The 23314-nt window shown below is 40.9% G+C and overlaps 1 protein-coding gene across 1 annotated transcript in view; it reads left to right on the plus strand.

The window, feature by feature from the left end:
• The window catches only part of RYR3 (ryanodine receptor 3), a 625867-nt gene that overhangs the window by 174002 nt on the left and 428551 nt on the right, over positions 1–23314 (plus strand). Inside the window, exons 13-16 of the mRNA XM_065402721.1 lie at positions 5031–5195; positions 7631–7752; positions 14909–15077; positions 22989–23124. Coding sequence (XP_065258793.1) covers positions 5031–5195; positions 7631–7752; positions 14909–15077; positions 22989–23124 — 592 coding nt within the window. The remainder of the gene's footprint in view (positions 1–5030; positions 5196–7630; positions 7753–14908; positions 15078–22988; positions 23125–23314) is intronic.

The following is a 23314-nucleotide window of genomic DNA, read 5'->3' on the forward strand; positions in this document are numbered from 1 at the left end:
ACTTTCTGAGCACAACTATAGAAGAACTAGGATTAATTTGAAAATAATATTTTTGTTTCTTTTTTATTTTTTTTAATATTTCAGAGTTCATATTTTATACTTCAGGTTTTATTTTCTTAACAGTATATAAAGATAAAAATAAATTATTAACATCAGAGTCAAAGTAAATAACATTCTAATGCATTTAAAAGTAACAGATGACTCATACAGTAGAATTTGGCTTCGTTTCTACATATCTGCCAGGGTGTAGCTATCTTTGGGGATTAAAATGGCATTAGGATGCTGTAATAGTTTAACAGTTATCATAAAGCTTAATTCATTTTTGGTAGAAGATAATGAAATAGGTATTTTATATTTCTTTTTATATGATAGTTTCCAAATGTTCAAATTAGAAAGTAGATTTCAAGCTTTGTATTTTCTGACTTCAGGGACATGGAGCTATAGGATTGAAGTATTCAGCAGCAGCAATAAATAGGCATTGACAAGGTGCACCCAGAGGCTCAGTGAGTTGGCTTGATCAGGCTATTCTTTTTATAATCCTGGACTGCAGGCCTCTGCTTTTGTCAAGTCACTTTAACTTTTGCCAAGTACTGTTAATAAAGGGAGAAATGAAGCAGGTGAAGATACCATTTTAATTATTGTCTAATCTACTTAATCATTTTTAGGGATGGGTGAACTTAACCCTAAGGACCTTTCCTTACTGCTCTTTACAGAAGGACTACAGATGAGTCAACATAGCTCCAATCACATTCCTGTCTCTCCCTTCATAACACTAGCCTCTCCTCTGTCACCACTCACGGTACTGCTCCCCTCTAGGAAGTGAGAATACCCAACTTTCCCTTAGTCTATTCCCCAGATTTTTGACAGAATTTGCCCCTCCTCCCAATATACTGACTGCATCATACAGCTTACTCTCCTCCATTCTGTCAGCCTTCCCTCCCTACTCTTCCATTTGGTTAACTGCTAATTTTTTTCTTTGCCACCAGCCAGACCTCCTGGTGTGACTTGTTTTCCTCAGCCTGACTGGTTCCTGTCCTGAGGGAAGCAACCTGAGCACAGGTTATGAGGAGGGAAGAGAAGGGTGTTGCTTGCAGGGGGAAGTGCTTAGGCACTACCATGTGATGGGGTCTGTATAAATACTTAAAGAGAGACCAGGTTTTTGCCAAGAATCCTGACCTGTCTACCCTTTCAGCTTCTAGAAAACATCCCTCTTCCCTTGAGAGTGGAACCAAGTGGCTTAGCTGAAATCATAGGGAAACTGGCCAGCATCCAAGGAACAAAACAGCTGGGGGCGTTACCTAGTGTCACAACTGTTAAAATAAGAACTGATCTAAAAAAAACAAAATTCAAGTTGTGTATTTATGAGGTAGAAAAACTTTGTTTTGTGGCTTAATATCATTAACAAGGGCACAGTTAGAGGGTCAGTATAACTTAATTTAATATTTTATTTTGATAGCTAATGTTGTATTAACATAGCTTGATTTCAACATCATAACATGCTCCCTTTAAGCTTGTACTGAAGTAGTTTTGTTTCCTTTGGCATAAGCTTCACAGAGTTAGTACTATAGTCCTTTACATGTTTAAAGTGCTGTGCAAACATTAAGCAATTAATCAGCTAACATTAATAATTGGCACCAAATTATTTTATTTCATTTGTGACATTGTATTATACTCTCTTTAGAAGTTCATAATGTCCTCACCATAAATATGCACTGAAATGAGATGAAATTTCATCTCATGTGGACATCATAGTACAATCTCCATAAACTTGATCTGACATTTTCCCATGGTTTTGACATTGTAATGGCATCCCCAAGGAGTATATGGTAATTTCATTTAATCTTGGCATTGCAATGCTGTCTATTCAGGCTTAAATTGACATTGAAATGTGGCAGCTCCATGCAAGTGAAAAGAGAATTAACATAGTTATGGCAAACATCATTAAATGCACTTCATGTTTAATAGCTATTTTTAACATCTCAATATCTTGACTTCAAAGAGGTAAGATAAAAAAAATTCAAGTGCTGTTGTTATACTCAAGGACATAGGCTGTTTGGGCACTGGGATCAGAATAAACCTTCCAACCACAGACATGTGGTTTATGTTACAAAGGGAAAGAGACAGGATTTAACTTCAGTAAACACAAAGGGATTTTTTTTAAATCCAGGGTGCTGGACAAACACAGTTACTATAGCTCTTCCTGACTTTCTAGCTCCCAGATTGAGAAAAATAGCCTATGCTGTACAGTGTTACCACAAAGGGTCAGCTGATGTCCTGGCCTGGACTAAGTAATCATGCAGTGGATACAACACATTGCAACATATTAAGCAATGTGTATTGCATGTTTCCAACATTGACCATTATCAGCGAGGTGATACTAGACTATATGGTCTATTGATATTGTCTAGTGTGGCAGTCAGGACTCCAGGGTTTTTGCCGCCCCAAGCGGTGGAAAAAAAAAAAAAAAGCCGCGATCGCAGTTGCAATCGACGGCACTCCGGTGACAGCTCCACCGTGCCACTTTCTTCTTCGGCGGGAATTCGGCGGCAGGTGCTTCCCTCCGAGAGGGACCCGCCGCTGAATTGCCACCGAACAGCCCGACGTGCCGCCCCTTCCCCTTGGCCGCCCCAAGCACCTGCTTGTTGGGCTGGTGCCTGGAGCCGGCCCTGGTGGCAGTTCTTACTTTGTCTTTCTCATTGTGAGTTTGAGCAAATCTGGGACCCTTACAAAACCATTCAGTTGATTTACTCAGCTCTGAGACCTCTAATTCGGTGTGAAGTCCTCTTCCCAGCCCACCACCATCCTTAACTTCTCTGCTCTGACTTCTGGCGCACAGAGAAGAATGAGTCAGGCTTATCAATGTACCCAAAAGATATAAATACCTATCTAGATATTAGGTGGAACTCATGTTTGTTAAGGACCTGCTTTGTGGAAGGAATTAGGGAAGATAGTGAATGAAGGTTGCCTGTTGCCTAACCGTAGGGGGAACACGTGGAAACCCTGAGCCAGGCCTTGGTAAAGGACTCATCTTGATTTCCTGGGGCCTAAGTTGGTATTGTCACAGAATTTTAGAGAGGACAAATACCTTGTGCTTCATCCTTGCACCACTGGAACATTAATAGTAAACATAATCTTAGTACCATTGGTGGGTCTGTCTGTGCCTGAAGTATTGACTGGCCTAACCCTGGTAACATTAGAAAGACTGTAAATATCAGAAATGCTCAGTCCATGTATTAATTTTTTTTAAAAGTCATAAAATTAAATGTCCAAGTTGCTGATGTCATCTGCAAGATTGCCCCCCCCTTACTGAGTTAGATCCAGAGGATCCATTTTTCCATTTTGCCTGACACCAGAAATCAGATCTATATTTTGTGATGGGGTGGGGGGAGGTTGTCCTCATAAATAAATAAATATTGATGAAAAATTGTTTATAATTAGCCTAGTGATTAATGTACCAATGAGTCTAAATGTGACTTTGGAAATACACACACTCTGCCTCTAGATCTGAATATGCGGCATGATGGAATTGCTGGCTTAATCTATCTACAGCAACACTATCTGCGTTGCTACAATTGCATTCACAGAAGTATTAATACTTTTTTGATAAAGAGTGAAATGCTTTTAGTGAAATGCAGTAAGAGTGGGGGGCAATCTTGCAGATGACATCAGCAACTTGGACATTTAATCTTAAATCTGTTTAGTCCAAGTGTAAAAAAAAATAATCTATTTTAAGAACTATACCGTAAATCATGTTGACGAATGAGCTCAATCTATAATCACAACAGCAATTTTCTTAATTCATGCTATCAGTCTCTTCATAACTCTCTTTCCTTAGTGTGTGTACCATATATATGGATTGGGTCAATGCTGCAACTGATTATTGAACTCCCTTGTACGTTTGGGCTGTTGAACTTTCAGAACCCCCTCTTTCCATGTTGGGCTTCCACGTGACATTGAATCAACCACTTAACTGAACTATAAATGTTATCTGTAACTAGAGGAAAGTTGTTAATATTCCTCCATAACAAATGTTAAAACATTTACTGAATAATAATAAAGTAAGCAAAATGCATATAAATGTAATACTGTTAAACAATATTATATAGAGAGTATAGATACTACTACTATAGTACTTATTTAGATACATAGTACCTATACCTGTTTTTTACAATGCACTGAAATATGAGATCTGCAGTCATAGAATTTGCTGCAGAATCCACTTCTTGCTCCAGAATTGTACACTGGCATTCAAACTTTCATTTAAAAAACAAACACAAAAAACCCCTTGTTTCCCACCATGGTGGTTGGGAAGAAAACCTTTCAGTTGTGAACTGAATGTAAAGTGGTCTAGTGGTAGCCTGAGTTTCCAAAAAGCACTATGCAATAGTTGGAAAGATGTGAATAATTCCCATTAATCTCACATGGGTGCTAACTCTAAATTTGTCATTATTAATTAATTAATTGCTGATCACTGTAGAGGAAATAACCAGCTAATTTGCTTATCCCACAATCCCAAGCAACTTTCTCTACATATACAGTTTTAAATTAAAAAATCACATTGAAAATTAATTGAATTTAATATCGGAGGAACACTTCAGAAACCAGTGTCTGCTGCAGAGTAGATGAGGCGTTGCTTTATTCACTTTGAATAAAAAATAAACTAGAATTGTTTTCTATTTTGGGGGGGGAAGGGGGTTAACATACATGTAATGCTAGCTTTGAGTAAATCCTTACAAAAGTTTAACTTATGGGCTTATTTATTTAATTGTTAGGTTGTTGTGCTGAAAAATTGTTATAATAATGAAACAAGAGTTAAAATAAACATTTTTTCTGAGGATAGAATGTAACCCATTGATTTGGTAACATCAAGGCATAAATTATGTAAAGGTGTACTTTTAGCTACATCTGTTAGCAAAGTGGCTAGTATAGGCTTTAATCAACATTAGTGAGTATAGCGTTTGCCTTTGCACTATTGAGATTAAACTAATACTTCTGCATTTTTTTTGTTTTATGTTTTTTTTAAACTAAAGGAAAAACTGGAATCTGTTCATAAACGGGACATAGAAGGTATGGGAGTCGCCGAAATAAAGTATGGTGATTCCATTTGTTTTGTCCAGCATGTAACCGGTGCATTGTGGCTGACTTATCAAGCACAGGATGCTAAAGCACCACGTTTAGGACCCTTGAAAAGAAAGGTAAGCATTTAAAAAAAATAAAAGTATAAGCTAAAATCATAGAAATTAAAGATGTAAGAGATCGATTGGGTCATATTGCCTTTCATCCTGACAATGTTGAGGTGTTGAGTGCCTTAAACTCCCATTGAACATAGTAGGAGTGTAACGGGGTGCATGCCATGCCCCTCCAGTTCGGCCCTTCTCCCCCTCTTCTCAGAGACTCAGGGATATTCAGGCTGGTGCAACACCATGCTCTTTATTTGTGATCAAGTCCCCTCCACCAGCTGTTGAGCTGTTTTTGCTCTTGTTGTTTGAAGTCTGATCCTGTTTCCTTTAATACAAAATGAAGAAAACACACATAAAGGGGAGAGAAAAGAATATGAAAGATAGAACATGCAGCATCTATCTACGGTGCTTTCTTTTTGTGTTGCATCCTACCTGCTGCTGGAGAAAAACAGGCACAGATTAGGACAAGATTTAGTTAGTTCATAGATCAGGAAATCTGTTGGCATTTTAATTTCAAGGAGCAGTTCTAGAAACTTCTTATAATGGTTGTAGAAAGTATTCCCCTTTTATGATTCAGTTTACTAGAAAGTGTGTAGTGAAGAGGTGTAGGGATCCAGATAATACTGATATCACTTAAAATACAGACTGAGATACTTAAATCTGAGCTGATGAAAAGAAAGGGCAATCCTTGTACTGAGGCATTCTCTTTAATTCCCCAAAATCGTAGAAGATCTCACTCTGGACCTTCCATTATAAGGGAGAGATGCGTTTAAGTGATTTCTTTAATCTGAGGCACATGACCCCCTCTTTTTTTCAAGGTCCATGTATATTTTGCTAAGAATAATGGAGTTAGAATTAACATAGTTTATCTACAGCATTTTTCCAAGTTATTGTTAGAGTTGTTACGGTAGATTGTACAATTGGAACACATTGTGCGAATGAGAAAATTAAAATGTTGTGTTAGGGACCAATGATATGGAACTGGTGCCAAAAGAATTAAGTAACCTCCATGTGTCATTCTTTTTTGCAAGATATTCAATATCTGAAAGCAAAATTATTTCAGCAGATGCTAGCAAGTGTTGAGTAAAATTATGATTTACAGCTAGTAGTGACTGACGCATTGTGATCATCCATCGATGGTTATGTTTACAGGGGCATTAAATATATATTTAACACCCTCAAGGATCCTATATCGCGTTACAAACTCAGCAAACTGATATTAATCATTTCAGCCATCCTTAAGAGGAAAGGGGTATTCAGATAGTTTGAATGTAATTACTGGGGCTAAAATTTAGCTGGGACGGTAAATCATACTACTCTGGCAAAAAGTGCAATGGAATTTAATGACTCCAAATGAACCTGGGCTTTACATCTTCAAAAGTCAGCATGGTGTTCTCTCATCTTGTGCTATTACGGTGGGGGAATAGTTGAAGGACAGAGGTAAGACCCACTAAAACATCAGTACCACTTCTTGAAGCTCCTAAGTGTTTCTTTGAGGTCTTCCATCTAGAAAGGCCTGGACTGACCATGCTTAGTTTGGTGATCCATCAGGAACCCAGGTCAATGTAAGAATGGTTAGATGAATCAGGAGAAGTTTTTGGTACATGTTGATGCTTTCAAAACATCATTTCCCTTGCTGGGTAGTATGTCTTAAAGATGTTTATCACTGTAACTGGTTTTCCTGTCATTCTTAAAATAGTAAATTCAGTCCTCCTTTTCCTGCAAGGTAGAGCTTAGAAAGGAAAGCATCTTTGTTTTTACATTGAAATTTTTTTGTTATCTTTAAAAGGAAGCTTAAAGAATCTCAAAGGTTTACTAATAATCTCTCTTACCCTTTTCTAAGTGATCTTGCTAGAAAAGACTGAGGAATTCATTATGCATTATTGTTATAGGCCGGGGTAGGCAACCTATGGCACGTGTGCCGAAGGCGGCACGTGAGCTGATTTTCAGTGGCACTCACACTGCCCGGGTCCTGGCCACCGGTCCGGGGGGCTCTGCATTTTAATTTAATTTTAAATTAAGCTTCTTAAACATTTTAAAACCCTTATTTACGTCACATACAACAATAGTTTAGTTATATATTATAGACTTATAGAAAGAGCCCTTCTAAAAATGTTAAAATGTATTACTGGCACGCGAAACCTTAAATTAGAGTGAATAAATGAAGACTCGGCACCCCACTTCTGAAAGGTTGCCAACCCCTGTTATAGGCAAATTATCAATTTTAGAAGTTCCTGGACAAAGTGGATTTCAGCTATTATATAAGTACTATATATAATTCAAAATAAGGTAACAGATTTTAGCACAATATTGAAGCAAGAGGTGCAAAGTATTAAAATTACATTTGAAATATTGTTTCTGCCAAATGCAATTTATTTGCCTAATTATAGGCTTTGTATTTTCAATTGCACATTTTCCTCCAAACATGATTTTATTTTTACATTCCATAGGTTATATTACACCAAGAAGGACATATGGATGATGGTCTAACATTACAAAGGTGTCAACACGAAGAATCCCAGGCTGCTCGAATCATTCGCAATACTTCCAGCTTATTTAGCCAGTTTATAAGGTATATGGCACAGCGTTATACTATAATGGGTTTTATGTAGTTCTTTTCAAATATACTGAAATGTTTGAATTTAATTATTTTTAGATTTTATAATTAGATCTGGGACCTATCTTTGCCAGTAAGGCCTGTCTCTACCATCAGCCAAACTTGAACAATGAATCCAGACACCATAGAGTGCTGGAAGTTCATATTTGGGTCCAATTCCAAATTTCACTTGGCCCCATGTTTACTGATAGCATGTCCCCATGATATACTTTTTATTAATTTTGAAAATTTTCTTGAAAGGTATGTTTACCATCATCTGCCCTTAATAGGCTGTTTCCAGATGCAGCAGACTGTCTCCCACCAAGAAACAGAGCCCTGAGAGAATGGATGAGCTTTGCACTATGTCTGGAAAGTTTCAGGCTCTGTTGGATCAATGAGAGAATTGAATTCCAGAGTCAAGGCTTTTCCACAAAAATGCCTTAACTCAGTCCCCAAAATGCTCATATTTTAGAGAGTGTTAACAGAACCATCTTTACTGATCTGAGTTCGTCCCAGCTACGTGTGGGGAAGAAGCGATTCCCTTAAGTAGCTAGGACTCAGACCATTTATGACTTAGTAGCTCAAAATCAACCCTTTGAATTCTATTCAGAAGTGAACTGCATCACTTTACAAAGTTTGGAGAATAGGTGTTTTATGCTCCCAATGGTCAAACTCCATTAAGTAGGTGGGGCCACATTCTGCATCCTAAAACATCAGACTGTTGTTCTTTGAGTGCTTGCTCATGTAGATTCCATTCTAGGTGTGTGCACGCCCACATGCACAGTCATCGGAGATTTTTGCCTTAGCGGTATCTGTAGAGTTGTCTGTGGCGCCCTCTTGAGTGCCGTGCTCATGCGCTGGTATATTAGGCGCTGCCAACCCTACGCTCTCTGAGTTCCTTCTTACTGCCTGCGACAGTTAGTCAGAGTGCCTCATCTTGAACTGCAAGAGTGTTAGCCGTTTTTAACAGCTATTGTTACCTCCTTTGTATATAGTTCTTAGGTTCTGCCTCCTCCGTCCAGGTCCTAGGGGACTCCCTGGTTGAGCACCTATAGGAAAAAGGACAGAGACAAGGGATTTAAATGATGACACCCTTCGTCTTCCCAGTCATCTGCTCAGTCTGGCCCTTCCAGGAACCAAGGAAGCCAGAAACAGGCATTTTGAGGGCACGCTCGAGGATGGTGCCCCAGTCACATCCCAGGATCCACCTTCCTGCTCTTTCCTCAACTGCCTGTGCCCCTTCCGGTCAGCCTGGTTGTGGCTGACCTGAGACCGTTGGGTGCTTGACATAATATCTTTGGGCTACACCCTGCAGTTCTTGACTGACTCTCCCTCCACCCCATCTTCCCCGTCCCTCTTCAGGGACCCTTCTCACGAGCAACTCCTCATCCAGGAGGTAGATAACCTCCTCAGAATGGGGGCAATAGAGAAGGTCTCTCTGGAGATGAGGGGGAAAGGATTCTATTGCTGTTATTTTCTAATCCTGAAAGTGAAAGGGGGCCTCAGACCCATCTTGGACCTGTGACGCCTCAACAAGCACCTCAGAAAGTTGAAGTTCCACATGGTTTCCCTGGCCACCCTCAACTTGAAGGACGCATATTTCCATATTTCCATTTTTCCAGGACACAACAATTCCTCCTTTTGTGTTGGGCCAGTGCCATTTCCAATTCACGGCACTGCCCTTTGGTCTCTTGTCAGCCCCGAGGGTGTTCACATAGTGCCAGTGGCCACTTACCTGCTACGTTAAGGTGTTCAAATTTACCCGTACCTCAATGACTAGCTAATAAAGGTCTGGTCCGGGGATCAAGTGTGGTGGCATCCTGATCTCAGCACGCAAGGTTGTTGGTCAAGTCACGATCGCTCCCTACACAGAGTGGTATGCTTGGCCTGCCAAGCCTTCCTGCCTCACATAAAGAGCAGGATGGTCCAGGTCCTGATGGACAATACAGCGGCTGTGTTCTATATCAACAAGCAAGGCAGAGCCAGATTGTCAGCCCTTTGCGAAGACTTCTCTGTTCAACGGGCCATCCATCTCGTAGCCACACACCTCCCTGGGACTAGGAACACTTTGGCAGATCGCCTCTGCAGGACCTTCTCATCTCGCCATGAGTGGTCACTCCACCCAGAAGTGGTCAGCATTATCCTCCAGAGGTGGGGGACTCCCCGGGTGGACCTATTTGTGTCCAGGCAGAATAGGAAATGCCATGTTTTCTGCTTGATTCTGGAGATTTGACAAAGGCTCCCTTTCGGATGCTTTTCTGCTCCCGTGGTTGTGGGCCCTTCTGTTACCTTCCCTCCAGTGCCGTTAATTAAGAGAGTCCTCATGACGATCAAGCAGGACGGGGCAAAGCTTATTCTCATAGCGCCAGCTTGGCCATGCCAGCACTGGTTTGACATGCTGCTGGAGGACCGCTTGGTGGCTGCTCTGTTACAGCTACTGCTCCGGCCGGACCTGCTGTCCCAAAATCACAGCAGTCTTCCACATCCAAACCTGGCGGCTCTGCACCTCACAACTTGGCTGCCTCATAGTTAAATGCGGAGGAGCAGGAGTGCTCGGCCAGTGTCCAACAGGTCCTGTTCAGCAGTAGAACGCCCTCCACCAGAGTGACCTACCTGGTCAAATGGAAGCAGTTCACATGTTGGACCTCAAATAAAGATATTCGGCCTGAGCAGGCCTCTCTGCAGTTAATCCTAGACTACCTTCTGCATCTCAAGCTCCAAGGCCTGTCCCTTTCATCTATTAAGGTCCAGTTGGCTGCTATTTCAGCCTTCCATCCTCTGCGTCAGGGCAGGTCGGTTTTCACTCAGGACGTGATGGTCAGGTTCCTCAAAGGCCTGGAATGTCTCTACCCTCAAGTCTGGGACCCCATCCCTCTGTGGGATCTGAATCTAGTGCTGTCGCAACTCATGGGTCCCGTCTTTGAGCCTCTAGCTTCCTGCTCCCTCCTCCTCCTTTCCTGGAAAGTCGCGTTCTTGGTTGCAATAACATCTGCCCGCAGGGTCTCTGAGATTATGGCACTTCCCTTGGAACTGCCCTATATGGTCTTCTACAAGGACAAAGTCCAGCTGCAGCCACACCCGGTGTTCCTGCCCAAGGTGGTCACACAGTTTCATATGGGCCAGGACATATACTTACCTGTCTTTTTTCCAAAGCTGCATAAATTGGAGGAGGAGCATAGGTTGTATTCCCTAGATGTTAGGAGGGCACTAGACTTCTACATTGAAAGGACCAAGCCATTCCACAAGTCAACACAATTGTTCATCACATTGGCCAACAGAATGAAAGGTCATCCAGTGTCTGCTCAAAGAATTTCTTCTTGGATCACTGCCTGTATTTGCTGCTGCTACAATCAGGCAAAGGTGCCCCCTCCAGCAATTGGAACCGCCCATTCAACCAGGGTGTAAGCCTCTTTGGCAGCTTTCCTAGCCCAAGTGCTGATCCAGCATATCTGCAGGACAGCCATCAGGTCATCCATCCACACGTTCATGACCCATTACGCATGTACCCAGCAGGCCCGGGATGATGCTGGTTTTGGTAGAGCAGTGTTGCAAGCCACAAGACCGTGAACTCTGAGCCCACTCCAAGGATACTGCTTGTGAATCACCTAGAATGGAATCAACATGAGCAAGCACTCTGAGAAAAAAAATGGTTACCTACCTTTTCATAACTTGTTCTTCAAGATGTGTTGCTCATGTCCATTCCATTGTCTGCCCTCCTGCTCCTCTGTTGGAGTTGCTGGCAAGAAGGAACTAAGAGGGCATAGGGCCGGCAGCACCTAATATACCAGTACATGAGCACGGCACTCAAGAGGGCACTACAGCCGACCTTACAGATACCGCTAAGGCAAAAATCTCTGACGACTGTGCATGTGGGCATGCACACACCTAGAATGGAATGGACATGAGCAACACTTTTGAAGAACAACAGTTTCAAAATGGTAGGTAACCATTTTTTCTTCAAGTGTCTCCTATGTACAAATCATTTCAGCCTGGATATCTCAAATGTGTTGATAATTTTATTTATGTTTGCTTCAGAGAGAAGCATGTGTAATAATTTAACCAACAGGAAATGGCCGGGGGGGGGGGAGGGGAAGCACATCAGGCTGATTCTAATATTAGCTGTGAATTGAGGAATGAACAGGGATCCCAAAACTGTGCAACTAACTAACAAAACCTAAGGTATTGCTAACAAAGTAATAGTGTTAACACCATCTCTAACATGGTGTCAAGATGCTTCTCCTACCCAGCCAGCATCCCTCCATTTTAGGATTGAGTCTCATCTGTGTTCTGATCTTGTCTAGACACCAGGACAAGACAACTGCCCTCTGGGTAGATGAGTCATCACTACCATTTGATTCTCTCTGAGAAAGAGAATGAAACCACTAAAGTGTTGCCCCATCTAACCTTGTCATGACCTTAGAAAAGTCTACAAAAACTTGTGGCTTCAGTGGTTGATGACAGTTTTAAGAAAGTCTGCTTGGACATTTGACTTCTGTCCATTGATAGGAGGCGAGCACCAACTGAGGAGATTGTGTTGTCTGTGCACCGTAACTGTATTGAAAACCCATGTGAAAGCACTCAAGGAAATTGGAGATCTTCATATAACACCAGAATGTTCCTATCACAACCTTCTCCATAACTTTCTTCATGAAGGGTGGTTAAAAACAGGGCTGTAGTTGGCCTAACTGCTGTACCACACATGTGAGAGAAAGTAATATTTTCCTTTCCCAAAGAGATATTAATCTCAGCAAACATTAGAACAAAATTCCCTTCTGCTAGATTTTACCAGTCATGTAGACCAAGCATCTAAATTTGTAGGTTGCAGACAGGGTCTCCACCTTACCAAAAAAAAAAAAAAAAAAAAAAAAAAACCACCCTTGGACCTCAGTGAACAAAACTGTCAAATTCAGCCAGAGTAGATGTCAGATTTGTCACATTCTCCAATTTTGCTATCTTAGAGGTAACTATTTAAGCCGGTATTTAATCAACTGTAGCTACAAAGTAGATACTTTTCTCAATGAAAAATGTTTAACTTACTTTTACATGATTCATGCAAATGAATACTTAGCCTAAGTTTTTCAGCTGTCTTGGATCAGGTTTAAAAAAAAAAAGTATAGATTGCCAAAAAAGATCTGATCAACTATGGTGTAGCCAGCTGGTTTATTATAGTCTACAGTATTGTTTAGAATCATTGCTGTCAGTGATCAAGTTAGATTAGTATTATAAGACTTTAGTTGCCCAATAAAGGTTGAGACTTTAAATGGAATAATTCTGAACTGTCTGTTCCAATCATAGTTTGGAGTTCAGCTACAGAAACAGAGTATGTGCATAGATGAATTTACCCTTTAGGAAGATAGAAATTACTATATTAATATTTAGATATATGTCGTAGCTGAAAACATTTTTAAAATAAGGAGGCATATTTTTGGTGTGTTGCATAGTGAATTCAATATGCTACTTCTACTTTTTCTCTTGTTCTTTTTCCCTCTTCTGAGTAAATTGATTGTTGTATTTCAACCTTCCAGAATAACATGCTTTAATAACCAGCAACATGTGTATCTTAAAGGAAGTGAAAATACAGTCTTCCTTGTGCTGATCTACTTCTGTCTCTCATGTGTTCTGTTGAGGTGATTTCCAGGGTGAAAGGGAAGTTCAGACTCTGTGTGCATTAATTTCTAATGACTATGGGGAAATGTGTAAGAATAGAGTGAAATTAAGAATCTAGGTATGCTATTTTGAAAAATCTGGAGGTAGCATAGAGAAGTAATGCAAAGATGGAAATTGACAACACAAACATTCCTAGAGATGGTCTCAAAGCTTTCGCGTTTGGATCTATATCCGGATCTGAACTTTTCTCACCTTGGGGCATGTTAAATTATTGGATTTTTATTCAGGCCCATCTCTGACAATAACCAAAGCACATTTGGAAGAACATATTTCATTTATTTGGAACAGCATATTTCCTTTGCTCCTGGTTCAGTATATTGAGTTTTACAAGGGAACTGTACAGCAAAAGGAGGGGGGAAATCATAGTAATAGAGCTGGAAAATATCAATCTCTCTAACCTAAACAACATTACTGAAAATACTGCTGTCTCTTTCTCCTGCTCCTCTTTTTCTAAGAGATGTTGTAAAAATAGCCACAGCTGCTTTACGATGTGTATAGTAGGTCTGGTCAACAATTTTCTATCAAAACTGTTTGATAGAAAATTGAGGATTTTTCCTTTTAATTGAATGTTGTCATGGAGAGTGTGTGTGTATTTTTCTGTCAGTTTTGATGAAAAAGAAATGGTTTGCATTTTCATTCAAATTTTCTGTGAAGGGAGATTTTCTTTCCAATCAGCTCTACTGTGGAAGTACTATGCTTTATCGTTGTATTTGCCTGATTATAATTGAAACAATCATCTGCTTGGAAAATGTGATGATGACTCAAATTTGAGTGAGGAGAGACTGAGTGGCAGTGTTTTTGACTTCTCTTTCCTTTTTCTCGCTTCCAGACCCCCCATATAACATTGCATATAACTTGATCCCTTCTCCACACTCTTTGAAAGATATGTCTCTTTAATTTTTTTGCAAAAATACGAAACTGTATGGCAATATGCGGCTGTCCTTGTACCACTATTGATCTATTTGTTACATCACAATTGACATTTAATGGGAGCAATCTCTAGTAGAGAATCCATTACAAAATGAAGAAATAGCAGTTTTCTTTACTCGCTTTTTCTGTTCTCTTTTTTTCATTTTTTTTCTTCTCCTTCATGTTACACATATGTAAGAGCTAACATTCATAGATTTTGAGGCCAGAAAAGATCATTGTGATTATTTACTCTGACCTCCTGTATACCACAGGCCATAGGACTTCCCTGAATATCATGATCCAGCTTCAGGCAGGCTTGTTTGTTCACTGAATATCCAATAAACAGTTGTATGAGTTACTGGCAAGTCAGGTTAATTGCTGCCTAATGTTACACTTGGGGCACATGTAGCAAGTATTTTATTTTTAGCCATTCCTGGTCATATGTATAAAAGGAACTGCTTTAGATATCAAAAGGCCAATAGGTTGCTATATTAATATTGTAACTTAAATTGTATAGAGAGGTTAATACTGTCAATCTTTCTTTCTCGATTCTTAGTGGAAACAACAGAACAGCAGCACCCATCGCCCTGCCTATTGAGGAGGTACTTGAGACCCTGCAAGACCTGATTACTTATTTCCAGCCTCCAGAAGAAGAACTAGAACATGAAGATAAGCAAAACAAACTTCGCTCACTCAAAAACAGACAAAATTTGTTCAAAGAAGAGGTGAGGGGGGATTATTAGATTGTTTCAGCATATCCTATAACTAGCATTAATAGGAAAGCAAAATGTTTGTCTTCCAGAGGCATGAATACTGGGATTTGTATGTACGTATTTGCTGTGGGTATATGTAGTAAATTAGAAAATCATATGTTACATTGCTGTTAGCATGCACCTTTGACTGCCTCACCTGGTCGCTGTCTACTAATCCATGTCCATTTGTATTTAGTCTAATATTTCACTCTTCTGAGCATCTTCAAACAAGTGTCATTATTAACGAAATCATACTGACACAAAAAAGTTACTTATTCTCTCCCTCCTCTACCCCGCAAATTACACTAGAGGCCCAAGATGGCTTATGTTAAGTCTTGGACCAATGATGAGTTTGTCTGATAGCTTGCCAACCCCCAAGGGTTAGAAACATGAGCTTTATACTGCAGAGAAATCCCAGTTTTATGAAAGGGGATACATTACTTAATTCTAGCTTTGTTAGGCCCATCTTTAAAAGAGGGAAGAAGGAGGATCCGGGGAACTACAGGGCAATGAGCCTCGCCTCAGTCCCTGGAAAAATCATGGAGCAAGTCCTCAAGGAATCAATCAATTCGGAAGCACTTAGAGAAGAGGAAAGTGATCAAGAACAGTCAGCATGGATTCAGCAAGGGCAAGTCATGCCTGACTAACCTAATTGCATTCTATGACGAGATAACTGGCTCTGTGGATGAGGGGAAAGCAGTGGACATGTTATTCCTTGACTTTAGCAAAGCTGTTGATACAGTCTCCCACAGTATTCTTGCCAGCAAGTTAAAGAAATATGGGCTGGATGAATGGACTATAAGATGGATAGAAAGCTGGCTAGATCGTCGGGCTCAACGGGTAGTGATCAATGGCTCCATGTCTAGTTGGCAGCTGGTATCAAGCGGAGTGCCCCAAGGGTTGGTCCTGGGGCCTGTTTTGTTCAATATCTTCATTAATGATCTAGAGGATGGTGTGGACTGCACGGTCAGCATGACTTATGAGGAGAGGCTGAGGGAACTGGGATTGTTTAGTCTGCAGAAGAGAAGAATGAGGGGGGATTTGATAGCTGCTTTCAACTACCTGAAAAGGGGTTCCAAAGAGGATGGATCTAGACCAGGGATCGGCAACCTTTGGCACGCGACTTGCCAGGGTAAGTACCCTGGCGGGCCGGACCAGTTTGTTTACCTGCCACGTCTGCAGGTTCGGCCGATTGCGGCTCCCACTTGCCACGGTTTGCTGCTCCAGGCCAATGGTAGCGGCGGGAAGTGGCGGCCAGCACATCCCTCGGCCCGTGCCGCTTCCCGCAGCCCCCATTGGCCTAGGATGACGAACCGCGGCCAGTGGGAGCCTGATCTAGACTGTTCTCAGTGGTACCAGATGACAGAACAAGGTAATGTTCTCAAGTTGCAGTGGAATCTCCTTCCTTAGAGGTTTTTAAGGTCAGGCTTGACAAAGCCCTGGCTGGGATGATTTAGTTGGGGATTGGTCCTGCTTTGAGCAGGGGGTTGGACTAGATGACGACCTGAGGTCCCTTCCAATCCTGATATTCTATGATTCTATGATTATTATAAAGTAATGAAAATTAGTTACAACTACAAGGGACATAAAAGGCAATAAAAAGAGGTTCTATAATACATTATAAGCAAGAGAAAGATGAAGGAAAGCATAGGTTCTGTACTTAATGGGGAAGGAGAGCAAAAAACAAATGAGACAGACAAGGCTGACATGTTTAATGCTTTTTATTGCTTCAGTCTTCATTAAAAAGATTAATTGTGACCAGATGCTTAACACAGTTAATATTAACAAGAGGGAAGGATCTCATGACAGAATAGGGAATGGACAGGTTAAACAATATTTGGATAAGTTAGATATATTCATATAGACGGGGCCTGATGAAATTCACCCAAGTTACTAGCTGAAGCAGCATCTTCACTTTCAGTGATTAATTTCAAGAACTCATGGAGGACAGGTGAGGTCCCTAATGACTGGGGAAGAGCAAACAGAGTACCAATCTTCAAAACAGGGGGAAAGGAGGAAGTAGGGTGTAGTGGTGCTGGAACAATTTTTATAGTGGGGGTGTTGAAGGCAGAAATCATGTATTTGGGTTGTTATTACTACTGTAAGTCAGGGGGTGCGGCAGCAACCCCAGCACCCCTGGTTCCAGCGCCTGTGCTAGGGTGTTATAGACCAGTCAGTCTAACTTCCATATTCAGAAACATATTTGAATAAATGATTAAACGATCAATTTATTCAAAGCTAAAGGATAAAAAGCTGGTAAGTAATAGCCAACATGGATTTGTCAAGAACAAATCATGCCAAACCAACCTAATTTCCTCCTTTGACAAGGTAACCGGTCTAGTGGGAAAGGGGGAAGCAGTAGATGTGATGTATTTTGACTTCTGTAAAGCTTTTGACACATTCCCAAGTGATAGTCTCATAACTGAACTAGGAAAACATGTCTAGATAAAATTACTCTAAGGTGAGTGCACAGCTGTTTGAAAGACTGTACTCAGAGTAGTTCCTAATGGTTTACTGTCCTACCGGAAGGGCATATCAAGGGCTCCACAAGGGGTCTGTCCTGGATCTGTTACTGTTCAATGTTTTCATTAATGACTTGGATAATGGAGTGGAGAATATGTTTATAAAATTTGCAACTGGGTTGCGAGCACTTTGGAGGACACGATTAGAATTCAAAATGATCTTTATAAACTGGAGAGTTGGTATGAAATCAAAAAGATACAATTCAGTAAAGACAAGTGCAAAGTACTACAATTAGGAATGAAAAATCAAACTCATAACTACAAAATGGGAAATAACTGGCTAGGCAGTACTGCAGAAAAAAGATCTGAGGGATTTGGGAAACAAGTGGAATGAGAGTCAATGTGATGCTGCTGCAAATAAGGCAAATGTCATTTTGGGATGTATTAACAGGAGTGTCAGGCGTAAACACAGAAGGTAATTGTTCTCTACTCAACACTAATGAGGCTTCTGCTGGAGTACTGTTTTGGCACCACGCTTTAAAAAAGATGGGAACAAACTGGGAAGTGTCCACATTAGAGTGACAAGTAAGAGTTTTAGAAAAAACTAACTTATTAGGAAAGGTTGAAAAAAATGGACATTTAGTATAGGGAAGTGAAGGCAGAGGTAGGGCCTGATCAGTCTTCAAGTATGTACAAGGTTGTTTTTAAAAAAAAAAAAAGCAAGGTGATCAATTGTTTCCCATGTCCATTGAGGGTAGTACAAGTAGTAATTGGCTTAGTTTGTAGGAAGGGAGATTTAGGTTAGATATTTTGAGAAACTTTTCTAACTATAAGGGTAGTTAAGCACTTGAACAGATTACCTAGGGAAGTTGTGGGATCCCTGTCCTTGAAGGTTTATAAGAACAGATCAGACAAACTCCTGCCACAGATGATCTAGGTGTACTTATTCCTGCCTTAGCATGGGAGAATGGACTAGATCAGTGGTTCTCAAACTTTTTTTTCACAGACCACTTGAAAATTGCTGACCACTTAATGATCTTTCCAAATGTTGTTTGTATTATTCATAGATTCATAGATTCTAGGGCTGGAAGGGACCTCCAGAGGTCATCGAGTCCAGTCCCCTGCCCCCATGGCAGGACCAAATACTGTCTAGACCATCCCTGATAGACATTTATCTAATCTACTCTTAAATATCTCCAGAGATGGAAATTCCACAACCTTCCTAGGCAGTTTATTCCAGTGTTTAACCACCCTGACAGTTAGGAACTTTTTCCTAATGTCCAACCTAAACCTCCCTTGCTGCAGTTTAAGCCCATTGCTTATTGTTCTATCCTTAGAGACTAAGATGAACAAGTTTTCTCCCTCCTCCTTATGACACCCTTTTAGATACCTGAAAACAGCTATCATGTCCCCTCTCAGTCTTCTCTTTTCCAAATTAAACAAACCCAATTCTTTCAGCCTTACTTCATAGGTCATGTTCTCTAGACCTTTACTCATTCTTGTTGCTCTTCTCTGGACCCTCTCCAATTTCTCCACATCTTTCTTGAAATGCGGTGCCCAGAACTGGACACAATACTCCAGTTGAGGCCTAACCAGCGCAGAGTAGAGCAGAAGAATGACTTCTCGTGTCTTGCTCACAACATACCTGTTAATGCATCCCAGAATCATGTTTGCTTTTTTTGCAACAGCATCACACTGTTGACTCATATTTAGCTTGTGGTCCACTTAACCCCTAGATCCCTTTCTACCGTACTCCTTCCTAGCCAGTCTCTTCCCATTCTGTATGTGTGAAACTGATTGTTCCTTCCTAAGTGGAGCACTTTGCATTTGTCTTTATTAAACTTCATCCTGTTTACCTCAGACCATTTCTCCAATTTGTCCAGATCATTTTGAATTTTGACCCTATCCTCCAAAGCAGTTGCAATCCCTCCCAGTTTGGTATTATCTGCAAACTTAATAAGCGTACTTTCTATGCCAATATCTAAGTTGTTGATGAAGATATTTAACAGAGCCGGTCCCAAAACAGACCCCTGCGGAACCCCACTTGTTATACCTTTCCAGCAGGATTGGGAACCATTAATAGCTACTCTCTGAGTACGGTTATCCAGCCAGTTATGCACCCATCTTATAGAAGCCCCATCTAAGTTGCATGATATTCTTATCGATAAACTAGGCAAATACGAGACCGTATGAAGTGCCTTACTAAAGTCTAGGTATATCACATCCACCATTTCTCCCTTAGCCACAAGACTCGTTATCCTATCAAAGAAAGCTATCAGATTGGTTTGACATGATTTGTTCTTTACAAATCCATGCTGGCTATTCCCTATCACCTTACCACCTTCCAAGTGTTTGCAGATGATTTCCTTAATTGCTTGCTCCATTATCTTCCCTGGCACAGAAGTTACACTAACTGGTCTGTAGTTTCCTGGGTTGTTTTTATTTCCCTTTTTATAAATGGGCACTATATTTGCCCTTTTCCAGTCTTCTGGAATCTCTCCCGTCTCCCATGATTTTCCAAAGATAATAGCTAGAGGCTCAGATACCTCCTCTATTAGCTCCTTGAGTATTCTAGGATGCATTTCATCAGGCCCTGGTGACTTGCAGGCATCTAACTTTTCTAAGTGATTTTTAACTTGTTCTTTTTTTATTTTATCTTCCAAACCTACCCCCTACCCATTAGCATTCACTATGTTAGGCATTCCTTCAGACTTCTCGGTGAAGACCGAAACAAAGAAGTCATTGAGCGTCTCTGCCATTTCTAAGTTTCCTGTTACTGTTTCTCCCTCCTCACTGAGCAGTGGGCCTACCCTGTCCTTGGTCTTCCTCTTGTTTCTAATGTATTGATAAAAAGTCTTCTTGTTTCCCTTGATTTCTGTAGCTAGTTTGAGCTCATTTTGTGCCTGTGCCTTTCTAATCTTGCCCCTGCATTCCTGTGTTGTTTGCCTATATTCATCCTTTGTAATTTGTCCTAGTTTCCATTTTTTATATGACTCCTTTTTATTTTTTGGATCATGCAAGATCTCGTGGTTAAGCCAAGCTGGTCTTTTGCCACATTTTCTATCTTTCCTACCTAGCGTAATAGCTTGCTTTTGGGCCCTTAATAGTGTCCCTTTGAAATACTGCCAACTCTCCTCAGTTGTTTTTCCCCTCAGTCTTGGGACCTTACCTATCAGCTCTCTGAGCTTACCAAAATCCGCCTTCCTGAAATCCATTGTCTCTATTTTGCTGTACTCCCTTCTACCCTTCCTTAGAATTGTGAACTCTATGATTTCATGATCACTTTTACCCAAGCTGCCTTCCACTTTCAAATTCTCAACGAGTTCCTCCCTATTTGTTAAAATCAAATCTAGAACAGCTTCCCCCCAGTAGCTTTTTCAACCTTCTGAATTAAAAAGTTGTCTGCAATGCAGTCCAAGAACTTATTGGATAGTCTGTGCCCCGCTGTGTCATTTTCCCAACATATATCAGGATAGTTGAAGTCCCCCATCACCACCAAATCTTAGGCTTTGGATGATTTTGTTAGTTGTTTAAAAAAAGCCTTATCCACCTGGTTAGGTGGCCTGTAGTAGATTCCTAGCTTGACATCACACTTGTTTTTTATCCCTTTTAGCCTAACCCAGAGACTCTCAACACTTCCGTATCCTATGTCCATCTCCACCTCAGTACAAGTGTGTACATTATTAATATATAAGGCAACACCTCCTCCCTTTTTCCCCGTCTACCCTTCCTGAGCAAGCTGTACCCATCCACACCAACATTCCAATCATGTGTATTATCCCACCAAGTTTCGGTGATGCCAACAATGTCATAGTTGTGTTTATTTATTAGCACTTCCAGTTCTTCCTGCTTATTACCCATACTGCTCGCATTTGTATATAGACATCTAAGATACTGATTTGATCTTGCCTCCCAGTTTTGCCCTGACCCTCCTTTCTCTCTGCCATTATAGCCCACGCTCCCTCCTCTTTCTGACCCATCTCCCAGGTCTCCATGTTCTCCACTTCACTAGCAGGACCAAGTACTGATTTTGCCCCAGATCCCTAAGTGGCCCCCTCAAGGATTGAACTCACAACCCTGGGTTTAGCAGGCCAGTGCTCAAACCACTGAGCTAACTATTGTACAGCTCTTCGGATAAAAGCGCTATATAAAAAAAACCTTAATAATTAACGTTTTATTGTTCTACAAATGAAAGCACACAACTCCTATTTTAATATCAGTAGTCTTTCCTTTCCAGTGCGATGGATGTGCCCTCTCTCCCCTGCCATGGCAGTCCCCAAGCTGGGGCTGGGAAGGAGGGGGGTCTCTCCCTCTCCCCCTCACTGCAGCAGCCCCTGAGCTAGGGCAGGGAAGGAGGGGGTTCTCTCCCCTGCCACAGCAGCCACAGAGCTGAGGCTGGGAAGGAGGGCCATCTCTCCCTGGCAGCTGAAGCCCTGGAGCTGGGGAAAGTTTCCTCTTTCTCTGGCCCCCGCAGCCCTGCATGTCCCAAATTCCCCCCACCCCCTCTTCTCACCCCACTGCCCCCTCCCACCCCCTATTCCCCCCCCCCAGCCCACCACCTCACCTTACATGTGCGTCTTCTCCACGGTCCAGGCACCTAATTAGTGGAACCATGCCTGTGCGGCTCCACTATTTAGATGGGTGGCCCTTCATTCTCTTGTGTGTGGCCACCCAGGCACGCAGCTTAGAGGGAATTATCCGCGGACCACCTGGATGGAGCTCACAGATCACTGGTGGTCCACGGACCACAGTTTGAGAACCCCTGGTCTAGATGAACTCTTGAGGTCCCTTCCACTCCTACATAGCTATGGGTCTATAGTATTTTTATGGATAGAAAATTCTATTTTAAGTAATATTTAGAGACGTTTAAAATACATTAGTTTAAAATACTATAATATCAGTACTATAATAACATCATTTACAAATGACTTAGAATATTTATTCAGGTATTTGGACATGTTTTTCTTGAGACAATTTTGTTGGCTTATCACAATTCCAGCCTTTTTCTAATCACCAAGTGTTTAATGGAGTACAAATTCGTAAGTGGAATCATTTTGTCTCACTGGAATTAGTTGTTTCCATTAATAAAAAAGGAAAGTTCTGCATCTAGAGCTGTTTCTCTATGAGTCGGATTCTATTCACAGAAAATATAAAGAAGGCCTTTGTAAGATTGTTGTGCTCTTTATACGCATTTAGATTAAACTCTCATGGGCAAACCAACAAAAAAAAGGTGAATTATCCTCAAAAGAGAGATTTACAGAAAAATGCATGTTCAAAAAACTCTAATTTCAAGCACAATAGTTCCCTATTTGTTTAAAACAATATTGGCTTTTAAGCATGTAGCTCAGAAAATGTGTTAAAATGTAAATGAATATTTTTTGGCATATGCAAATATTTTCCTCTATATTATGCCCTTTTTTAGGGAATGCTGGCACTAGTTTTGAACTGCATCGATCGCTTAAACGTCTACAACAGTGCAGCTCATTTTGCAGGAGTTGCAAGGGAGGAAAGTGGAACAGCATGGAAGGAAATTCTGAATCTCCTTTACAAATTGCTAGGTGAGTTCTCAAGCAGTCCATTGTACTATAAGAGCTTCTTTTCCCCATCCCTTGAAAAAAGACTTTTATGTGGGACATATCCTGCCATGTGAACTACATTATTTGTTTTACCTGCATTCTGCCATATATTTCATGTTATAGCAGTCTCGGATGATGACCCAGCACATGTTCATTTTAAGAACACTTTCAC

Source organism: Emys orbicularis, chromosome 4 (genome assembly GCF_028017835.1).
Source record: "Emys orbicularis isolate rEmyOrb1 chromosome 4, rEmyOrb1.hap1, whole genome shotgun sequence".
Lineage (NCBI taxonomy): Eukaryota > Metazoa > Chordata > Testudines > Emydidae > Emys > Emys orbicularis.